The 19,914-nt window shown below is 45.5% G+C and overlaps 1 protein-coding gene across 1 annotated transcript in view; it reads right to left on the reverse strand.

Annotated features, from left to right (window-relative positions):
- The window catches only part of GPC3 (glypican 3), a 274,404-nt gene that overhangs the window by 242,191 nt on the left and 12,299 nt on the right, over positions 1 to 19,914 (reverse strand). Inside the window, exon 2 of the mRNA XM_065411009.1 lies at positions 17,754 to 17,915. Within this exon, the coding sequence (XP_065267081.1) occupies positions 17,754 to 17,915 (162 nt within the window). The remainder of the gene's footprint in view (positions 1 to 17,753; positions 17,916 to 19,914) is intronic.

Genomic DNA, 19,914 nt, shown 5'->3' on the forward strand with positions numbered 1-19,914 from the left:
AGTGTAGTTAGGTCCCAGGCTAAGTGGATAAGAATCGGGAGCTCACTCTGAAATGAATAAGGGCAAGAGACCCCATCCCTGAGAGGGGGTGCTCAGAGAGACCAGAAAGGAGACACACGCAGCCAGCCTAGTACCACTAGCAACTAGAAAAACCAGTCCATGGTGAAGCAGCAGCTAACTGCAGCAAAACTCAACCGTCCTTGGCACCTTCCTTCCCAAAAGCTGGCGGGAAACAAGTGGGCCTTGCAGCATAACTCAGACTCCCCACGGAACAGCATTTCCCACATTCCCGCAGGGCATTCTTCCCGTCGGAGGCCTTCCGGTTCCCTTGAGCTACAGCACCGATGTAATCACTGGCTGTACACAAAAGGCTTCCTTTTCCCTCAGGTTACAGCTGACTGGCTCTGATGAAGCAGACCCACTCAAACCACTCCATATGTTAAAAGCCAGGCTGGGGAGAATCTTTCGACAACTCCGACAGGCCTAACAACTTTACAAGGGTTGCCCTGCTAGGGTTATCACTTCGACATCCTGCCAACACAGCGCTCGAACTACAACAGTGTTGGCACTTCACATGGCCCTCCCTCTGTCGCTGTAGAATTCCCAAAACCTGCGAGGAGGCCCTAAAAGGGAGGCCCAGACACGATGCAGATCATATTCCCAAGTCAGTCTAGAGAACCACAGGCCTCCCTCTCACGCAAGGCTACTTCTCAGTCTGGCATCTCTAAGTGACTCCATGGACGATAAACAGGGCCTCGAGTTCCCTTCGGGCACACGTGTTCATTTTCAGGGAACCCATAAAGCTGTCAAGGCTGTCATTTATTCATGGAGAAGCAAATGTCATGGGGGCCGGGGTAGATAGGGAGCTTCAGCAAAACAGCATCGTTTCCATGGTTCTCTCCCAACACCTACTACCAAAACACAATAGAAAACCTGAGAAGTGGCCGTTATGGTACCCAGGGTAGGATCTAAGAGGTGTTTCTCCAAGTCAGACAAATGGCCCAGATGCCCACACTTCACTGGGCAAGTCATCACCTTATTCAAAATGATGGGGCTGCACAGGGGCGCCGGAACAGGAGGAACCGGGGGGCCACGGCCCTTCCACTTTTTACAGGCCGTAAGGGCAAGTGATGGGGGGAAAGGGGCGGAGAGGAGCAAGTGGGGAGCAGGGCCTCGGGGGACGAGGCAGGGCGAGGTCAGGGCCTCAGGAAAGGGGCAAGGCCTCTGTACAGTAGGATTGCCAATTTTGGTTGGACATGTTCCTGGATGTTTCATCGCATGACAATCTTTAAAGAAAGATTAATCTTTAATTCCTGGAGACTTCAGGACAATCCTAGGCCTCAGGGAGAATAGGCAGGACCACGATTGGGCCACCAGTGACCCACACACACTTTTAAGGACCTTCTGCCTTTTAAAGTATTTAGGGGTTGCTGCACTCGGCATTGCAAACCCTAACTGATTTAGGAGCTACGGGTTTGTGTCTACACTACAAATGCTACAGCGGCGCGGCTGCAGTGTAGACACTTGCTATACCAATGGAAGGGGATGTTCCATCGCTGTAATAAATCCACTCCACATAGGTGCACATTTTTCACAGCCCTGAGCAACCTAGCTTAGGTAAACCCAAGTTTTAAGCATAGACCAGGCCTATGTCTCATTTTCAAAAGGGACTTAACCACTTCAGAGCCTAAACCCCATTGACAATCAATGGGATTAAACCTCCTAAATGCTTAAATCCCTTTTGAAAATGAGATTTAGGCTCCTAAATCAGTTAACTGTTGCCACACAGCGTAGCGAAGCCTAAATACCTTTACAAATCTGGGCCACAGCATCCGGATGCTGCATCTAAGAAACAACAAACATGGAGCCAAAAACCCCACTCCATCAGTATTGCTCTAATGCTAATGATACACGGATCTGGTGAGAGCAAGTTTCTCTCCTATAGCCCGAACAAGCTTTGCATATTGAGAATCTGTCATATATGTTTCTTTATTCCTCTTCAATACAAGAGAAAAGGTGCTTGTTAGGGGTGGAATGAGTAAAGCTAATTTTAAGCTTTTAAAATTAATGACAGATCAGAGTAAAACGCTTCTATTATTAAAAAGTCATTAAGGACCCAGTTTAAACCTACCAAAGAGTAAAGATTCAGCTCTAAAATTTAATTCCACCGTGGCCCATTCCACTGTGCCTAAGAATTACGGTGACCTGCAAACATTGGCTAATTGCATCACTTTTACGCTACAGACCGCAATGCCTCAGCACGCCACAGTGGGGGGGTCCCATCTGCCCACGTTTTATTTCAATGTCTCTTTTTACAAATTAATCTACTTTCATAATTAAATGTAAGATTATAAATTGCTAAATTGATTTTGCATCAGCGGTAAAAGTCACGTAAGTGAGTAACAGACCTGAGGCGACCCAGTTTGTTAAAAAGAATCTGAAACCGTAGCATATTGACAGTTTAATTGGCTCGGCAAGAGTTCATATCACTTGGATGAAATGCATCATTGGCCTTTTTATTGCTACATCTTACTGCAGCTTGAAAAGTGAAGTAGATGACAATCTAGTGGAATGTTTCCTTTCCACATGCAGCCTCCTGTCCTTGACTTTATTGCTGGGTCTAGGGTTTTTTTCCTCCTTCCCCCCTGCCCCCCTCCCCCAAAGCAATGTTTACACACTGGCTCCTCTCTGCATTTTGAATACTTAGCGCAGTGGGAGAATTTATCTCCTTCCTTAATCCTTTCAGGCCAGGCAATGAAAAACTCTTGCACATTCATTTTTGTATTGGGGATACCAAAAATTACAGCCCCGTGGAGTTCCATAAATACCATGCTGGATGGTAGCGTGACATTTACAGCTGCCTAGTGCAAACTGGAAGACATAATTTGACTATTTTATAGCATTATGGGGGGGAATTAGATGTGTTAATACCTGAACTATCGACGATAACTCCTGACTCAAGACGTAATTACAGAAAACAAGACTGTTAACTGAGCTTGTAAATGCTCCAAAAGCAGAAAGCTCAAACGAACGTACAATACAATAGAACCAGAGAGACGGAGCAATCACCACCTAGCAATTCGTTTTCTGACGGAGGAGCATGTGCAGAAGACATTTTGCCAGAAAGCTGCTAGAAGCAGCACATTATCCAGGCAGCGATATGCTTGCCTCACACCCCAACAGTACGCAAGAGAAGTGGAGATGTAGAAGGCAGGGGCTCCGTCTGGGAGACTGGAATTACTGCCCTCAGCCAGCATGATGCTCCCTTCTATTGCTGACTGTCCCACAGAGCCCAAAAACCTTCTCATGGAAAAACACTCGACGTTTTTGGCAAATTTGTTTCATGTGATTTCACTCCCCTCCAAATTCAGGCTTCCCCCAGTGCTGGGAATTATTCGCAGCGATGCATGCAAAAGAAATGCTCAGAGCCGCAATTTCACAGGAAACTCTGCATTTATGAAGTCTGCAAGTGCTGCCTAAAGAGGATCAGCCCACAAGTGCCACCCAAGGCTTGTCTGCATTACGGAGACCATACCAGCCTAGCTTCCTCGACATAACTATGGTGACCTAACCCCATAGTGTAGACGCAGCCAGAAGTGGCTTTTCTGTCACTGTAGGAACACCACCGGCCTGAGCAAAAATACCTACCTCAATGGAGTAGCACCTTCCATCCACATAGCTGTCTACAGCGAGGGTTAGTTTGTAGGGTTCCCAACCCTCCAGGATTGGCCTGGAGTCTCCCAGAATTGGCAGTGATCTCCCGGCAACTATTGAAAGCAACCCATGAGATTTTAAGAGGATAGTTTAAGAAAATGACATTACGTCATGTTGGGGGGGGGGGGGGAATCTCCCGGAATAGCTTCAGTCAGAGTTGGCAACCTAAATAGTTCGGCTTAGTTCTGTTGCTCCAGGGTGTGGATTTTCACACCCCTAAGCACTGTAGCTACGTCAACCAAACCTTTAAGTATAGACCAAGCCTTAGCCAAGAGGATTAAGCACAGGGATGGGAGCCAGGCCTATCTCCACTTCAACCACTGACAGGCCTCAATGCCAAACTCCGGCTAGGCCTTGCCATGTCCCTCTGGATTCTCTCTCTAACTGTAGTCCTTTCTTAGCTAAGTTCTTCCTTTAATTGCTGTATTAGCTCACCACTGGAATCTTTTTTTCTTTGCTCTAATTCTAGGGACAGCTTTTTAGCCTCCTAGGAAGAGGTTATAGCTAAGATGAGGGCAGATGCTCTGGTGAGATCTTTGAGATGATCTGGTAAACACGCTCAACAAGAGCCCATAGGTCACTAGGAATGAACTTCTGCCATGATTTCATCCATTCATATACTTCTGCCTCCTTACCATGCAGGCCTTGGTGCAGCAGGCTAAGGACCTATCCTTCCTTGGCAGGGAGGCTCATTTTCTTGCAATCCATGGAAGAGAAGGTTTCCCAGCAAGGAAAGCAGCAGCACACATAAGAGACAGGGGACATGCTCAAGGTGGCAGCAAGTCAGCGACAGAAACATGAGCAGAACCCAGGCGCTTGTTTAGTCCACTCTCTGTCCAGCCAAGTCAGTGAACCTCAAAGCCTCAGTCTCTCCAGCTGTGAAATGGAGTCAGCGATATTTAACCCCAGGGGAAATCCAGAGATGCACCAGATTTAAAGGGGCAGTACCCTGCCATTAGTCTATGCAGGACTCCACTGTGACTTCAACAGGGAGTTGAGCTGTACATGTTATCCCTAGTCTGAGAAGCCAGGCTCATTTTGTCCCTCTCCCTGCGTTGCCCTGGGACCCCTCCAATGTCAGGGGTAACCTCTTAAGCTAATTTTTCACCCTCAAAGATTTCTGGATATTCATATTCCCTTTTCCAATATCCCTACCCCCCCCCCCTCACTCAGGACTGGCCTTTAGGGGCCACAAAACCCCTGGCAACAGGCCCCTGGGGGAGCATTGGAGACTGTCCCAGACTGATTTGGGTCAGTGGGGGGCAGAGCAATCTAATATGCTTGTGATTAGCGGGGAATCTGTAGGAGCCCAGCACAGTCGGCTATGTCCCCTGCTAAGCACCCAGTGCGGCCTCTGGCCACAGGAGCGATGTCTACAAGGGAAAGGTGAAGTGCTAAACACATGCGGTTCCCCTCCCCACAGAAGAGACCAGCAGCAGCAGAGGACGACGTGTTGGAAGCTATGGAAAGTGGGAGCCTTTCCACCCTACCTGCAGAGTACCAGAGAGGAAACCCCTCCAAAACAATGACATTAGGGCCCTGACTTTTCAGCCCTCATGGATCCTACCACATCCAGTTTTGCAGAAAGACTCCCAGGATGTGCGTCAGTCGTGTTCCACAGCCCGTACCTTTGCTATCTGCGCAGCAATGGAGAGCTGCAATTTAAACTCCAGGCAGAGAAAATACTAAACAAATACCTTTAAAATCTACTTTGCTAGTAGTGAACATTGTCATGCAATACATCCAATATTAAGTTTTATGTGACTCAGGAGGGCAATTACACAGCCTTAACTCCTCCATGATGGATTTTACAATTTGTTAAAGAAGCTCATCAATTCTCAGCAGTCATTTCTTAAAGCCCAAGGCTTCAACAAAGTTCTGCATTTTGCTGAGCCCCAAAATTTCAAATCATTTGACACTGCTGTTACAATTCCGGCTCTGCTACTAAAGCGAAGCAATAGAGTGCATTTCAGACTCTACTAGACTTGTAAAAAACAGGTTACCTTTGATTTATGAACAAGGAGTTCCGGTTATTGGAAGGAATGGTGACATTTCCCCCCAATGAATCTTATAACTAGAGTTGTATATTTATACAAACACAAATCTACACCTATAAATATACATCTTTTTAAACACAATCATCAATCTGTGGAACCCATCACCACAGTTAACCACTACCAAGTTTCTTGCACCTCTTCCTGAAGCATCTGGCACAAGACATTGTCAGAATACTGACCAGAATGGCCCACTGATCTGATCTCAACTAGCCATTCCTCTGCTTTATATACACATCACACACACACACACACACCCCCAAACAGGAGGGTTTCAGAGATGTACATCAAAACTGGTGAGATGAGGAGATTCTGAGGCATCAAGAGTTTAAATTCCTTTCTAAACTAATAAGAGGGCAAAGGTATTCAAATCAGCGGATGGCCTACAGAGGATGAAATCACAATGCTTATATATTTGTATGCACAAGTTTGAGACTTAAACACTCATCTAAAAAAAATAAACTTCATTCGGTTTCTCTCCTCTCCACCTGAAGATGACACGAGTTACTATTTGACTGTACGTACGTGAGAATTTGCTGTTTTCTACAGAAGCCGGACATGCTCTGTAAAGACTCAAGAGGGACAGCGGTTAGACAGACCTCTCACTCCAGCATGCAACATTCACAACACAGCTGTGTTTCTGACCCCTACAGACCCACCCCTGCTATAGTTTGACTGTAATCAAGAGCTTTTTTTTGTTTGGTTGGGTTTTTTTTTTTTTTTTTTTTTTTTTTTTTTTAAGGTTAGTGCTTATCCTTTAACAATCCCCTACTCTTCTGACAACATACGCTATATTACGTTTGCATATCAGTCAGGTCAAGCAGCCAGGTCTGCTGACCAATTACAGCCTTCTCAATCTTCTCAGGGGTAACAAAGTTTTGCAACATTTGTCTTAGATATTGATGTTCTCTTGCCCTGAGCAGGGGCAATGCCATGGTGAGATCCAGGTGGGAAAGGAAATAGCATTTGAGGGTAATTGTTTCCATTCTATGACCAATTCTTTGCCCTTGTTCACCATTGTCAAAATCAGAGCCATCATCCCCTTCGCTGGGAATGAAATTCAACCCTCCCTACACACTGGGAACCAACGCGGAGGAGACCAGAGAGTGGGGGTAGGGGCACAATCCACACCCAAAAGCAGCCATTGCATGGGGTTGCATAGCCCCTCCATGGTTGCTGTTCCAGCAGAGAGTGGAGCCAACGCCCCAGGCCCACCACAACCCAGGACTGTCGATTACGATATTATATATGTACAGCATCTAGCACACAGGGACCGCAACTTCAGTTGGGGCCACTAGGTGCTGCTGTAATACAAATCATCAATTCCTACCAACTCCTCCTCAGCTCTGTATCCACATGGCTGGAGAAGCCGACAGGTTCTCAAAGCATTTGTAGACTAAGCATCTTTAGCACAGCTTTCCCAAATGGCTTCAGACAGCAGTGCAGCCAGGTGAAATTTTTCAGCTGAAAAACTCTTTCAGAGAAAAATGCAGATTTGGCAACACCAGAAAGGTTTGAGCATTTGTGTTGGTTTCATCACATTGTTCATCGGGGGGGGGGAGAGGGGGGAGAGAGAACCCTGAAAAAAGTTAGGTATTTCAATTTCAACTTTTTAAAAACCAAATATTTCTTTCATTGTTGTCTGAAGTGTCTTTTTGTTTCAAATTTTAAAAAATTCATAAACATTTCAAAGTGGTCAAAGCTGAAACGAAGCCCCAGACTGATTCTATCGACGCAAAATGTTTCCTTTGAACTGAAATTATTTACATATTTGACTTTTGAAAAGTGCCAACGAATCAAAAATTCTGTTGGACGCTCAACTCTAGCTGTCAGCATCTCACAAACCGCTCAAGACACTGGGATCTTCTAAGTACAACGGTCCCATCTACACCACAGGACACTCCCTTGCAGCATGGTAAGTGAGGTCACTTTGTAACATCAGCTCAGGATTAAACAAAGACTGTGAATGGCTAGCCAACTACAAAAGCAGTTTCTCCTCCCTTGGTGTTCACACTTCAACTGCTAGAAGAAGGCCTCATCCTCCCTGATTGAACTAACCTTGTTATCTCTAGACTGATTCTTGCCTACATATTTATACCTGCCTCTGTAAATTTCCACTACATGCATCTGACAAAGTGGGTATTCACCCACGAAAGCTTATGCTCCAATATGTCTGTTAGTCTATAAGGTGCCACAGGACTCTGTCACTTTTTACAGATCCAGACTAACATGGCTACCCCTCTGATACTTTGTAAAATAGGTTGGTTTTGCATGGCTATCAGAGTTTGGTCCCAATGGTAAAAGAACCAGACTGCAACCTTGATCTTCCTAGTTCAGGACTAATTCAGATTCCTGGCCTCTCACATTCTCTGGGATTGTCACCTCTGTTACGTTTCACTTTAAATTCTTCTGCTCTTGTTACATGTTTTCAGGCAATGCCTCCCCCCGCCACCCTTTTCCCTTTCAACCCCAACAGTCTTGAAAAGTTTCAACATTTAAGTACAGTAAATATGATGCTAAAGCACACACAAGTCTTCCTACTGCCAACACCCGAAACACCCTCCTGTATTGTCAAACTTAATTGGTTTTAAAGTGTTGGAGTATTAAATTATACCAAATCATGAGCTGTGACTTCTACACAGCAGCCCTGATACCAGTGATTTCATTCTGCAGTGATTGACTAGAGTACTTAAAACAACTCCCCAAAGCACATCCAGCCTGATCGCTTCTTACCTAATTGATGCTGCAGATATCTTAGATTTACCAGTAAAAGGCATAATTAGTAAAGATAAGAGTTTTTCATATAGTTAATGTGGGTTTTTTTAATTCTAGAGGCTTAACTCTCTCACCTTGACTTTAAAGTAGCAACAGCAGCTTGTGACAAATTAAAAGCCTTGGAGGAGACAGAAGAAGAATCTTGGAGAGACAATCACTGATCTTTTATCTTCCAGACTTCAGGCAGAATCAACTTCTTCAAAGAAAACCCAATAAAGCCCAGACATTTTCATCATAACAAAATAAATAATTCAGTCATACTTGAGAGGGCTCCGACATTAGGATTGGCTATTTGATATGTGTGTGTGTCTTAGGCACTGCTAAACCGATAAAAGATAACCTGATAGAAACTCGCAATGTCAAAGCTGCTTTCAGCCCTGACAGATACGAATGGTTATAGCGTAAATAACTATAAGTAACCAAAATATCTGCATTTATGCCTAATGGAAAATGTACAGCCCTCTGGGCCGCCTGATAGGGCGAAGAATTACAGCTCTCGGATATCCTACTGCAGTGCAAAAAGGAATAAGTCTGATTCCTCTTTATAGCAGCTGCTTACCCACAATCTAGAGAGATTACAGGTCTGGGAGTGAGAAAATAGTTTTCTTCCTTTATTAAAAACCCTGGATTATCTGGGTTGAGTCAGTCATCATTTTAAAGAGACTAGAGAATTCTGGGCAATTCTTAACAGAGGTCCCAAGTACTTACACTCAAACATCCCCAAAGCCTGCAGTCCTTACTCAGGCAAAATCCCCTTTGACACCAATTGGAGTGGGGTCTGAGTCTAGGCCAGCGGTTCTGTTACGACTAAGGATAGTGAGATTATCGCTGCTGACTTTAATGGGAGCCCGGTGAGGCCGCACTTCAAGACTGACGGATTTGGCCTAAAAGAAGTTAACTGCAGCACCCTGGCCAGGTTCCAATTCAGATAATTACGTTCTGCCTCCCTGTGCCCCCGCTGCCGTTCCAGTTGAATGCCACATTCTATACTTGCTGTCCTCTCGGCCGTGCGGTGTTGCGACGTGTAGCGGAACAGCTGCCACATCTCACCATCGGGCGGTTGTATTTCGGGAGCGGGTTGAAGGGAAGCAGAGTTGTATATCAGTTTACATTTGTAAAGCGGTTTCAGCTTCTGCAAGATAAAGGGAGCGGAGGAAACGCAAGCTAACCTTGATTGTTAATCTTTCTGCGTGGAAGTTTGTGCTCTGGAAGATAAATTCCTCCCCTGTTCTGGGCCTGAATTTTCAGAAGCCAGCTCTTGCAAGAAGCTGCAGTATCCACCCACAGCCAGGTCCACCTGCTGTCAAATGCCACACCCAGCCCCAAACGCACTGCAGGGAGCCAGGCAGAGCCTGGATGGCGACCACCAACTAATAATCCCCACCCACACAGACACAGGGCACACACAAAAATACAAGAAATGCAGCTGGTGCTTGGATGGGCACGGCCAATCCCTGACACAGACAGTGGTTGCTCCAAGAACTTGTCAAAGTCCCAGCCGAGAGGCCAGCCCTTCAGCCACACCCCAGCCCTGTACCCTGGGAGCACTCAGCACCCAAACCTCTTAGGGGACCTGGATGTGACTGACCATTTGCTCAGAAAATCCTCTCAACATCCAAACACACTCCATATGTGGTCCACCAGAGCTCAGTGGAGCAGGCCACTCACTCCAGCGTGGGAAACATTCTGGTCCAAGCATTTACAGAAAGAGAGAGAGACAAAAATTTTACCATGGATACAGAGATCCCAATGCATGTGGGCCTCTCTACAGCCAAACGTACATGCACATTTGGAAGCTAATATCTGGAGCATGAGAATGTGCAGAAACAGAACAGTTTGCCATGCCCAGGTGTTCAAAAGTCACAAACCAGCTTTCCCGAAAATCATGAGATGGTCTTAAAAATCGTGTAACTTTTTTGAATAATAAATTTTGGGTTCTTTGTCATTGCCTTCAGGTTTCTGAGCCTTTCAGGTGCATTCAGGTCACATTTTCAAACTTTTCTTGGCAACCATGATGGCTAGAAACTTTCTTTTAAAAACAAATAAAAGCACGCTAAGAGTCTCATGTAATCACATGATTCCAGGAGCTGGGGCTTTAAGGAAGATACCAAATATCGCAAGAGTAGACAACATGGCAAGAGGAAGCAACTAGGACTGTATTATCATTACTGCCTCTCACATCCAGATTTGGATTCCCGCCTTGGTCCGCCTGGCTGGATTGGTCGGCATTCCACACAGGCTGCAAGGCTCTCTCTTCCCCACGCATTTGGCAAGATGGCTACTGGGTTGAAGATTTCCTGTTTCTTTGGCTGGAGCATGGTAGGGAGGTAAGAGTTTCTATAGCAGGAGGAGACCCTTCGTGTTGGTTACTAGGCTACTGATGTAAGAACTCCTAGAGCACAGGATGAGATGCCTGTTGGTGGCATCTTATAAATCTAAATTAAAATCATGGTGTGGGTGATCATTTCTGTCAAAAAAATTTAAAATGCCACTTATAGCCATAGCTTTAAGAACTGAGTGCAGTGGTATAATGCAGCAGGTATATACACTACATTAGTGTCAGAATTCAAGGGTAAATAAACTAGAAATGAGAATATGGAGGTTAGAGAGGGTGGAATCCCAACCCCATTCAAGCCAATGAGGGTTTTGCTCTTGATCTCACCAGGGACAAGATTTCATCCCGAGCGAAAAATCCAAATTTCAACTCAGATTGATTCAAATGCGTAGGGAACGTCCTGGGATGCATTCGGTTCGCTGTGATGCTGGTAAACAAGCTAGAGCAGCTCGTCACCACCACTACTGTCTCCAAGAGGAGACTGTGGTCCAGCAACTGGCGTGTGGTTACAACCGACCTTTTACGCTGCTTCGAGCGAGAACTGACCATGACCCTCTGCTCTCTGACTAGTATTAGCTGAGGGGGTTGGAGAACGAGCAGTCATTTCAAATCACGAAAGCAACTTTCTCCGCAAGTGCACCGCATTAGCGGTTCTCTCTGCTGCTACCCACGGCCCTGTGGGGAGAGCAGCCCTGCAGCAGTTAGACCTGCCAGCCCCACTCATGCCATAGGGCTTGCTGGGGGCCAAGATTTCTGGCAAGCCTTATGGAGCATGGGGGGGGTTCTACCCTGCCTAACGGTAACTGCAAGAAAAGAAAGTCCCTTTGTGCATCTACAGAGTATTTTAAAAACCCCAAAAGATTTTTCACATTCAAACCAACTACATTAGAAATCTGAGGTTTTGCCTCACCTGATTTTTTCTTTTCTTTTTTTTTTTTTTTTTTTTTTTTTCTGGAAAACTCATGGGAGTACATCACAAGAGACTGATATGGGAGCACTTGAGTTGGGGTGACCAGATGTCCCGATTTTATCGGGACAGTCCCAATATTTGGGGCTTTTTCTTATATAGGCTCCTATTACCCCCGCACCCTCTGTCCCGATTTTTCACACTTGCTGTCTGGTCACCCTAACTTGAGTGGCTATGACATTTCTAGTTTGTTTTTGTTTACCCCTGTGTAACTCAGACTCCTAGCCAACATCTGGGAGAAAAGTTTTCTTTGTGCAAAGCCTAAATCACCTGCCTCTGCTTTCAGAGAAAGGTGTCATCCCCCCGCCCCCAAACAAAAATAGGGCAGATAACACCAGGCGTTACTAATGTCAAAAAACAGCAAGAAGTTGTTCACACCATTATAAACAAAAAAGATGCCATTCTTTCCCTTGCCGTTCACCTTTAAGGTCGCTTTTAAAATTCTATTTATATTTTGTTATTTAGAGGATGGGAGGGTTTTAAGAAGGGTCTGGGTAGGGTTGCCAGGATTGACCTGGAGTCTCCCGGAATTGAAGATTAATGTTTAATTAAGATTACATCATGTGATGAAACCTCCAGAAACACATCCAACCAAAACCGGCAACCTTAGACTCTGAGGGGAACCTGAAACCCCACAGGCAGGGATCATATCCAGAAGCCAGAGGAGAGGGGAAGCACCAAGCATCATAGGACCATCATGGCATTAGCCATCAGAGCTAGAATATGGAGGTCACAGTGCAACAATAAAAGCAGCCTGAAACACACTGGCCCAAGCCCTGGGCTACTGTGTGTTAGCACTGCTCCCTTGACTACAATGGAGCAACAACGACTTGCACCAGCTGAGGATCTGAACCACAGGGTCTACATGTGCTTGGTAACAGATAACACAGCACAATCCTGCTATGTATGTAATCTGCCATTAACATGAATATACCACAGTGGATGCTAGCTCCAGTCCATTTTAACACGGTCAAATTCAGCAAGTTTCTAAGGTAACAAACACTATTTAAATCACCTCCATAATTTTAAAAATGCCTGTAAGACAAGACCAGAGCCTAATTGTACCACTTAAATTTTGTGAAGATTTTTTTTGCTGTGTTTTTTTTTTTTTTTTTTTTGCGCTGTGTTTTCTTAAAACTGCAATAAAGGAAGAGCTCAAGGGTCTAAAACTCTAATAATCTAATAAACTTTGCTAAGTGAACACTGTAACAGATATGCCTGGATGAGATTTTTGTGAATGCCAGACAATTTCCCCTGATCTTTATCAGCAGAGAGGCTGCTAGAGCTTCGGCAGGAAGAAATTACATTTAGTGAAAAAATAATAACATCTGGGCTAGATACTGTTTGTCAGGCTAACGGTCCCTTCAGATGTCAGGCTAAAAATATTAAAATGAACTCTGAAGGGTTTCTTCTTTTTTGTGAGTGGGCAGGATGTGTTCCCATACCAACATATTACACTGCTTGAGGCAGCAGCACAATTATTTCCTCCCAGCACGCCATTCCCAGGAGACACGCAGGTCAGACCCATGGACTCTGTGACATTTTGTCAAAGTAATTGATGAGGACAAGGGACAGTTTTTCAGAATAACTTTTTTTTTTTTTTAAGCCAGCTCTACACATTACTTCAGCTTTTTCTTTTAACTGTGCGGCCAACTCTCACAATTGTATTGTAAATATCACAATGTTGGGTTTTTTTCTTGAAGCCCCCAGCTCGTAGAGTCATGGAACCCTCCTCTTCCCCCGCACCGAGTCCATTTTGGACAAAGCAGATACAAAGGGATTGTAGATACAGATTTTAAAGAGGTATTTAGATGCCTAAAGATGCAGATAGGCACCTAGTGGATTTTACAGAGCCCCTAGAGACATATCTGCATCTTCAGGTGCCTGAACACCACCAAAAAAATCAGGCCCAAAGCCCTCTGCTAGTAGAGTAACCAACACCAGGAGCAGGACAACCCATCTCTGTTCTTTCACACCCATCCCATGGTAGATTCTCCAGAGTCTGTAAGACACATTGCACTGCTGTAACTGGTAATCAGAAGGTTAGAAGGGAATGTGGGGGGAAGGGGTAAAAAATCTCTTGCACTAAGCACTACAACTCTAGAAAAGACTCTTTCCCATCACCTCGACAGCTTCCTGCCTAAGAGAGAGTCAGCCTTTCTGTGGCTTCTTTGGCCTACATCTCTTCCCAAGTCCATACGTGGGGTCAAGGTCCACTTTTTGCAGCTCTCACAACCTTTGGTGCTTCACCCGCCAAAATATTTTTAAAGAATGGAGACCCATGTTCTACTTTAAAAAAAATAAAATAAAATATATATCAGCTTTTCATTCCAAAGATAAGTAAAGAACCCAGTTTTGAACATTTGTAATCAGTCTTCTTTGAGTCCAAAATAATTTATACAGAGCTCATTAAACTGAGTTGCTCTTGGACTCCAGCTAGAAATTCACCCTTTGATAATGGGATCACCAGAGCTCTGCTCTAGCAGTGATTAGTTTCATTAGTCGAGCTAGTTGGGAGTTTTTCAGCAAAACGTTTTCTCATCGGGAAATGTTGATTCGTTGAAATTAAAACTTTTTATGGATTCATGTCAATTTCAGCTGAACTTTCTTCATGGCGGTTTTGCAGGTCCAGGATGAAGTTTCTGGTCCAGATTAAATAGAGACACCTCCCTCAATAGCCGATAGCACAATGGTTAAGAAAATCACCTAGAATCTCCCACACCCAAGTCCCTACTCTGCCTGATCCACAGGTGGACCTTCCACATGGCCAGATGAATCCCCTCGCTGCTGGCCTATCGCCTTTTTCTTGGGGGAGGCGGGGAGAAGGAAGATCAGCCTGTCAGTCTCTCTCTTGCTTGCTCTTTTTCTCTTTCTGAAATTTTTTTGAAAGATCTCAGTTCCATTCCAACCTGGAATGAAAGCAGATTCTAAAATCTCAATTTTTCACAAGAGGAAATTCTTGTTGTCCAGCCACTCCTATTCATTAGCTATGCACCATTTCTGACTATGCCTCACGTTCCTCCTGTACACGTCATCTCATTCTCCCAGGAGGTTTACCTTATTCTGTTTAGCACTCATAAAATACATTCTCATTCAAAAGGCTCCAAAAACCCTTCTATCCATTTATTTTTTTTCAGAGAAATAAAAAGTGTGGTACACGTGCTGACAAGCTGAGTACTGGATCAGAGCAGGGCTTTTGTTAGGGTCTGATCAGAAGTTCATTACAGACGCTCATTGACTTCAGTGAGCTTTGGATCTGGACCTTAGCAAGACGTGGTCAAAAATAAATGAGATGCCAGTCCTTAGCAGCTAATACTAGCATGCTGGGGAAATGCTTGATTGCTCGTGCCTTTTTTTTTTTTAAATATAGCACAAAAGTTATTCAGTTAGAATGATTGAATCCCAATACTATGTTGGTCAACATTCACACAATCATTTCATCTCACATTAGCCATGGAAGAAAAGATTTTGCTTGAGGACAGTCCATGAAGAGCAATTGCAAGCATAAATGACTATACCAATTGCCATACTCTAGCAATGAAATGTGTTTATCAAAGGTCAGTTTTGCTGAGAAAACAACATATCATCAAATTAAAGAGGGGGGGAAAAACCACGGGTAACTGTGAACAGAGCAACACGCTACTCCCATGGGCAGAGACAGTATTTAGCTACCTCAATGAGACTTTCATTCTGGAAAGCAGCCTGAAGTAGGTATCGGCAAAATTATTATACACACACATGCACACATTTTAATGGTGGGTTTATGAAGTATTATACTGAAGGAATTGTACACGTATCAGCTTGGTTAGTTCTAAACAAAGGGATTTTTAATGTATTTGCACAAAATGTTTGGTCCTAGAATCTATATCCACTGTTTCTATTAGAGGGATGCTCAAATCTCTTTTTACTCCTTTGAAATGACTGTGTTTGTTAGTGGTTCAGGCCAGAGACTGGGCATGAGGAATAACGGCCTTGCTACTGACTTGCTTTGTGATCTTGGGCAAATCATTTCTGCTCTGTGTACCTCAGTTTACCCATCTGTCAGGTAAGAATAATACAGTACTTATTTGCATTGGGTCAGAGGAGCATTGTCCAGTGTTAGTAGTTAGAGCTGTTGAAGTACGTTGGGACCCTCAGAGGAAAGTTATTATGAAAGTGTCAAACAGGGCCATTCCAGCTGATGCACCTCCAGCATCATCCAAACGCAGTTCTAGAAACAAACCTGGTTAGGGGACTTGTGCACAGATCCCAACCTGCCACATCAGAAATCCCTCCACAAGAGCCACAGGCAATACGAGAACCGCAGAAATACCTGGGATAGTCTCCTCCCGTTAGCTTGGTCCAGGGGCAGCTTCTGTATTAGCCACAGAAGGGCCCTTACGCTTTTCAAACCCGAGGCTATTTATAATTTTACCGAGGTTCGGAAGCGAAAACCAAATCTAGTCCGGAGCAGCCCCTTTGGATTGGAAAGTGGAGAAGGTGCCTTAGAGAAGCAGTTCCTAGCCATTCATCCTAACCCCCTCTCCACACCCAACAGCGATTAGCGACAAAGAAAACTTCCATCACTCATCCGTATTACCCCAGGGCACCGAGAACGACCTCACAGAGGTATCTCCTCGGGCCACGCACACCTAGGTTTAACCAGCTCTTTTTCTTTCCCAGCTGGTCCACAGTGCTCCCCACCCCATCTCCCACCAAAATCTGCTCCGACACTGCCCAGTTCTTCCTCCAGCACCAGCTGGGGGGGGGGCGCCTCGGCTGATTGCCCCTCTTACCCTGTCCTGCCTACAGATCAGAAGTGCATCAAGTCGCCTTTCCTATGGAAGGGGCAGGAACCAGAGGGCGTAAAGCATCAGACAAAGGGGATTTAAAACAAAATTCAGACATACTGGCAAGGAAGCCCCATTCGTGGCTTTTTGGGACTCAAAATGCTGTTCATTTGCAAGCTACACAAAGCTTCCTCCACTAAGCCAACAGCAACAGAGCACAGAAGCCCATAGCTCTTTCAGATATCGGCTACTGGGCCTTGTCATTTCTCACTGGCAATGGTGAATTATTCCACATGTGGTAACTGTCACATCTGGGGCCTGGGCTGCTTGATCGTTAGAGACCTCACGCCGTGAAAGTTCAGAAAGAAACTAAGTGCTTCCACAGCAGATTGTCACAATGAATTAATTAGCCAGGCATTGAAAACCTACAGTGCCGTGACCACGTAGCTACTGCAGCTCGGCAACAAGGCATGGCCCAGACTGAGCCGCGTGAGCATTTATTTAATGCTTCAGTCACTATCAAAGAGAGACCCCTGAACACAGCCGCAAAGCCTCAGAAGCCCTACCCGCTTGCACTTCCAGGGCCCAAAGAATGGATCTCTCTGAAAGAGACTCCACCTCAAAGAGAGGCTATTGGACGTGTCCCTTCCGGGTCGTGGGAATGGGTGTAACAATGCCTGTTGAAGACGACCTCCTTCCCCCAGGGCTTTATCACCACAAATCTTTCCCTAGTACCATTGAGAAGAACTATATCAGTGAGGTGCCCTAACTAGGCAAGAGTTACACGGCTTGTCCTCCATTGGCACTAAAGGGGGGGCGGGAAAGAGAGGGGGGCACGAGGACCCCCTTCTCTCAGCCCATACCCCAAGCAGAATGCTGCAGCTAGCACGCCCCAAGCTGCAGGGTTGAGGGGCAAGGCGGGTGCTATCGCAGGTCAGGGGAGTGGCTAGTGCCCCGTTGACACCCTGAAGGAGGATGCGGGGGAGAAGACACTGCTCTTTCCTGATGTAGCAAGGGCTGTTGCTAGCAGAGCTCAGAGGGGAAAGTCCCATTCAGCCTTAATCATTATTCCCGAAGCTGAGCACCTGGGACACCGTAACGCTCCCTGACGGCCGTGCAAAGGAAAGTCAAACGCTTACCTTGGAAGACGGCGGCGTTTTGAATTATGAGGAACTTCAGCTCCATGCTGGCAGATTGGAGGAGCTGCTCCATGGTCAAACGGGCCATTGCCTGATACTTCTCCTCCATTTTCCTTGAGCAGCAGGTTGAGCCCTTCGGGACACACACTTGCAGATCTGCCCCTGCGTACGGAAACGAGCGCGTTAGAAGCTGGCCTTAGCACATGGAAGAAGAAAGCAGCTCCAGAGTCTGGTACCATTGCAATAATTGCGTCAGGCAGATCCTGATTGAACTGCGACGCTCCGGATTTTGTGCATCCCCTACTGGGCTCCCAAGCAGCTGCAGAGCGGAGGGAAGAGGCATTCTAGGCAACATGGATATAGCGGGAGGGTAACCATCCCGAGCCCACCATCTGAGGATAGTAGTCACCAAAACCCTGCTTAAAGCATAGGCCCCCATCCTGCTTTGCCCTAGAGACATAGCTAAGCTGTGTTGGGCAAAGTGATGTTAGAGCATCGTTCTGCTCACATCTCTATGGCTGTGGGCACGCTGGGAGCATGCAGTAGGCGGGAGGGAGCCAGAGATAGGAGAGAACCAGATCGGGGTCGAGGATGCGGGGAAAATGAGGGGTTTGACAGGAAAGAAGAGCAAAGATTTGATGGAGGGGAGTTTGTGACACTGGGGTAATGCAGATCACTGAATATACAAATCACAGCATTACCTTATTTGCATATGCCCTCCAGCCTTCCAAACCCACAGCCTTCACTGGAATGGGCTTAGGACAAACCAATTATTTTTCAGTTTTTAATATTAGCTAAGATAAGTCGATTCAAATATAGTGTTTCTCCTACTGTGTGAGCATTACTACAGGCCAAATCCGGCTTGCCTAGCTCATGCCAGTCGCATGCAGGTAACAGGTTGTGTGTGGCTGGACCCTTACGCCTCCATGGAGCACCATAAGAGTCAGTGGGCTCCACATACCCAAGTGCGGGATCAGGGACTATTTGCAGAAGTCTGGGAGGAACTGCGCATACAACACAGTCTATGAAAAACAGTCCTCCCACACCGGGCAGCCTTGTACTGCAATGTCCGGAGCAGAAAAACCATGTAATAGATGCCCAAGGTTTTCCAAACAACACGTCATTTTAGCTACCTCACTTTTTGGGTGCCTGGTTTTTAGAAAATGCTGAGCTCCTGCTCTCTAGAAGTAAGGCCCCTTACGTTATCACCAACTGAATATTCAGAACACTAGTCCTTGGTGTTGCCAAGTCTCCTGGTTTAATCATGAGTCCCATGCGATTTGGGCATCCTGGAAAAGCCCCAGTTCCTAGAGGCATGCGATGAGCGGAGATCCTGAACTTTCACATTTAAAAAAAAATAAACTGAAATAAGTTTGTAGCCCTTGTGGTTTCAAATAAAAACGGGAAAACGTGAACCCTGATAGCTCAAACACCAGAGGGCAAACAAAAAGAACCCAACATTTTTTAGAGTATTAAATCATTGGGGGGGCGGAGGGGGAAGGTTAAGTCTCATGATCTTATGACTGCTTGAGGTGGCAAAACCAAGTCACTTTTGTAGGTCTTGGACTCATTTATTTATATATATGTGTGCATGTACGTTCGTATGTACGTGCACATGCACACACACACACCTCAACTATGTTCCAACAGCAAATTGTAGGCACACAAGATCAAACAGAATAAACAGCTCATATCAGAATCAAAAGCCTTGCTCATAAAAATACACCTCTACCCCAATATAACGCGACCCGATATAACATGAATTCGGATATAACGCGGTAAAGCAGCGCTCCGGGAGGGCGGGGCTGCGTGCTCCGGGGGATCAAAGCAAGTTCGATAGAACGCAATTTCACCTATAACACGGTAAGATTTTTTGGCTCCCGAGGACAGAGTTATATCCGGGTAGAGGTGTAATCTAATCCACTGCTGCGGTTTATAATACTGAGTGGGTACACAGTACTTAATGATCCATTAAAAAGCAACTTGAGGTGCGGAGACCCAAATCCAACCACCACTGAAGTCAATGAGAACCTTTGACTTCATCTCCCAGAACTGTCTTACTTATTAATTATTTGTACTGCAGTAGGGTCTAGAGGCTGTCAAGCAAGGATTAGATTCCCATTGTGCTACGCACTTGACGAACACAGTACCAAGATGCAGT

Source organism: Emys orbicularis, chromosome 9, assembly GCF_028017835.1.
Source record: "Emys orbicularis isolate rEmyOrb1 chromosome 9, rEmyOrb1.hap1, whole genome shotgun sequence".
Taxonomy (NCBI): domain Eukaryota; kingdom Metazoa; phylum Chordata; order Testudines; family Emydidae; genus Emys; species Emys orbicularis.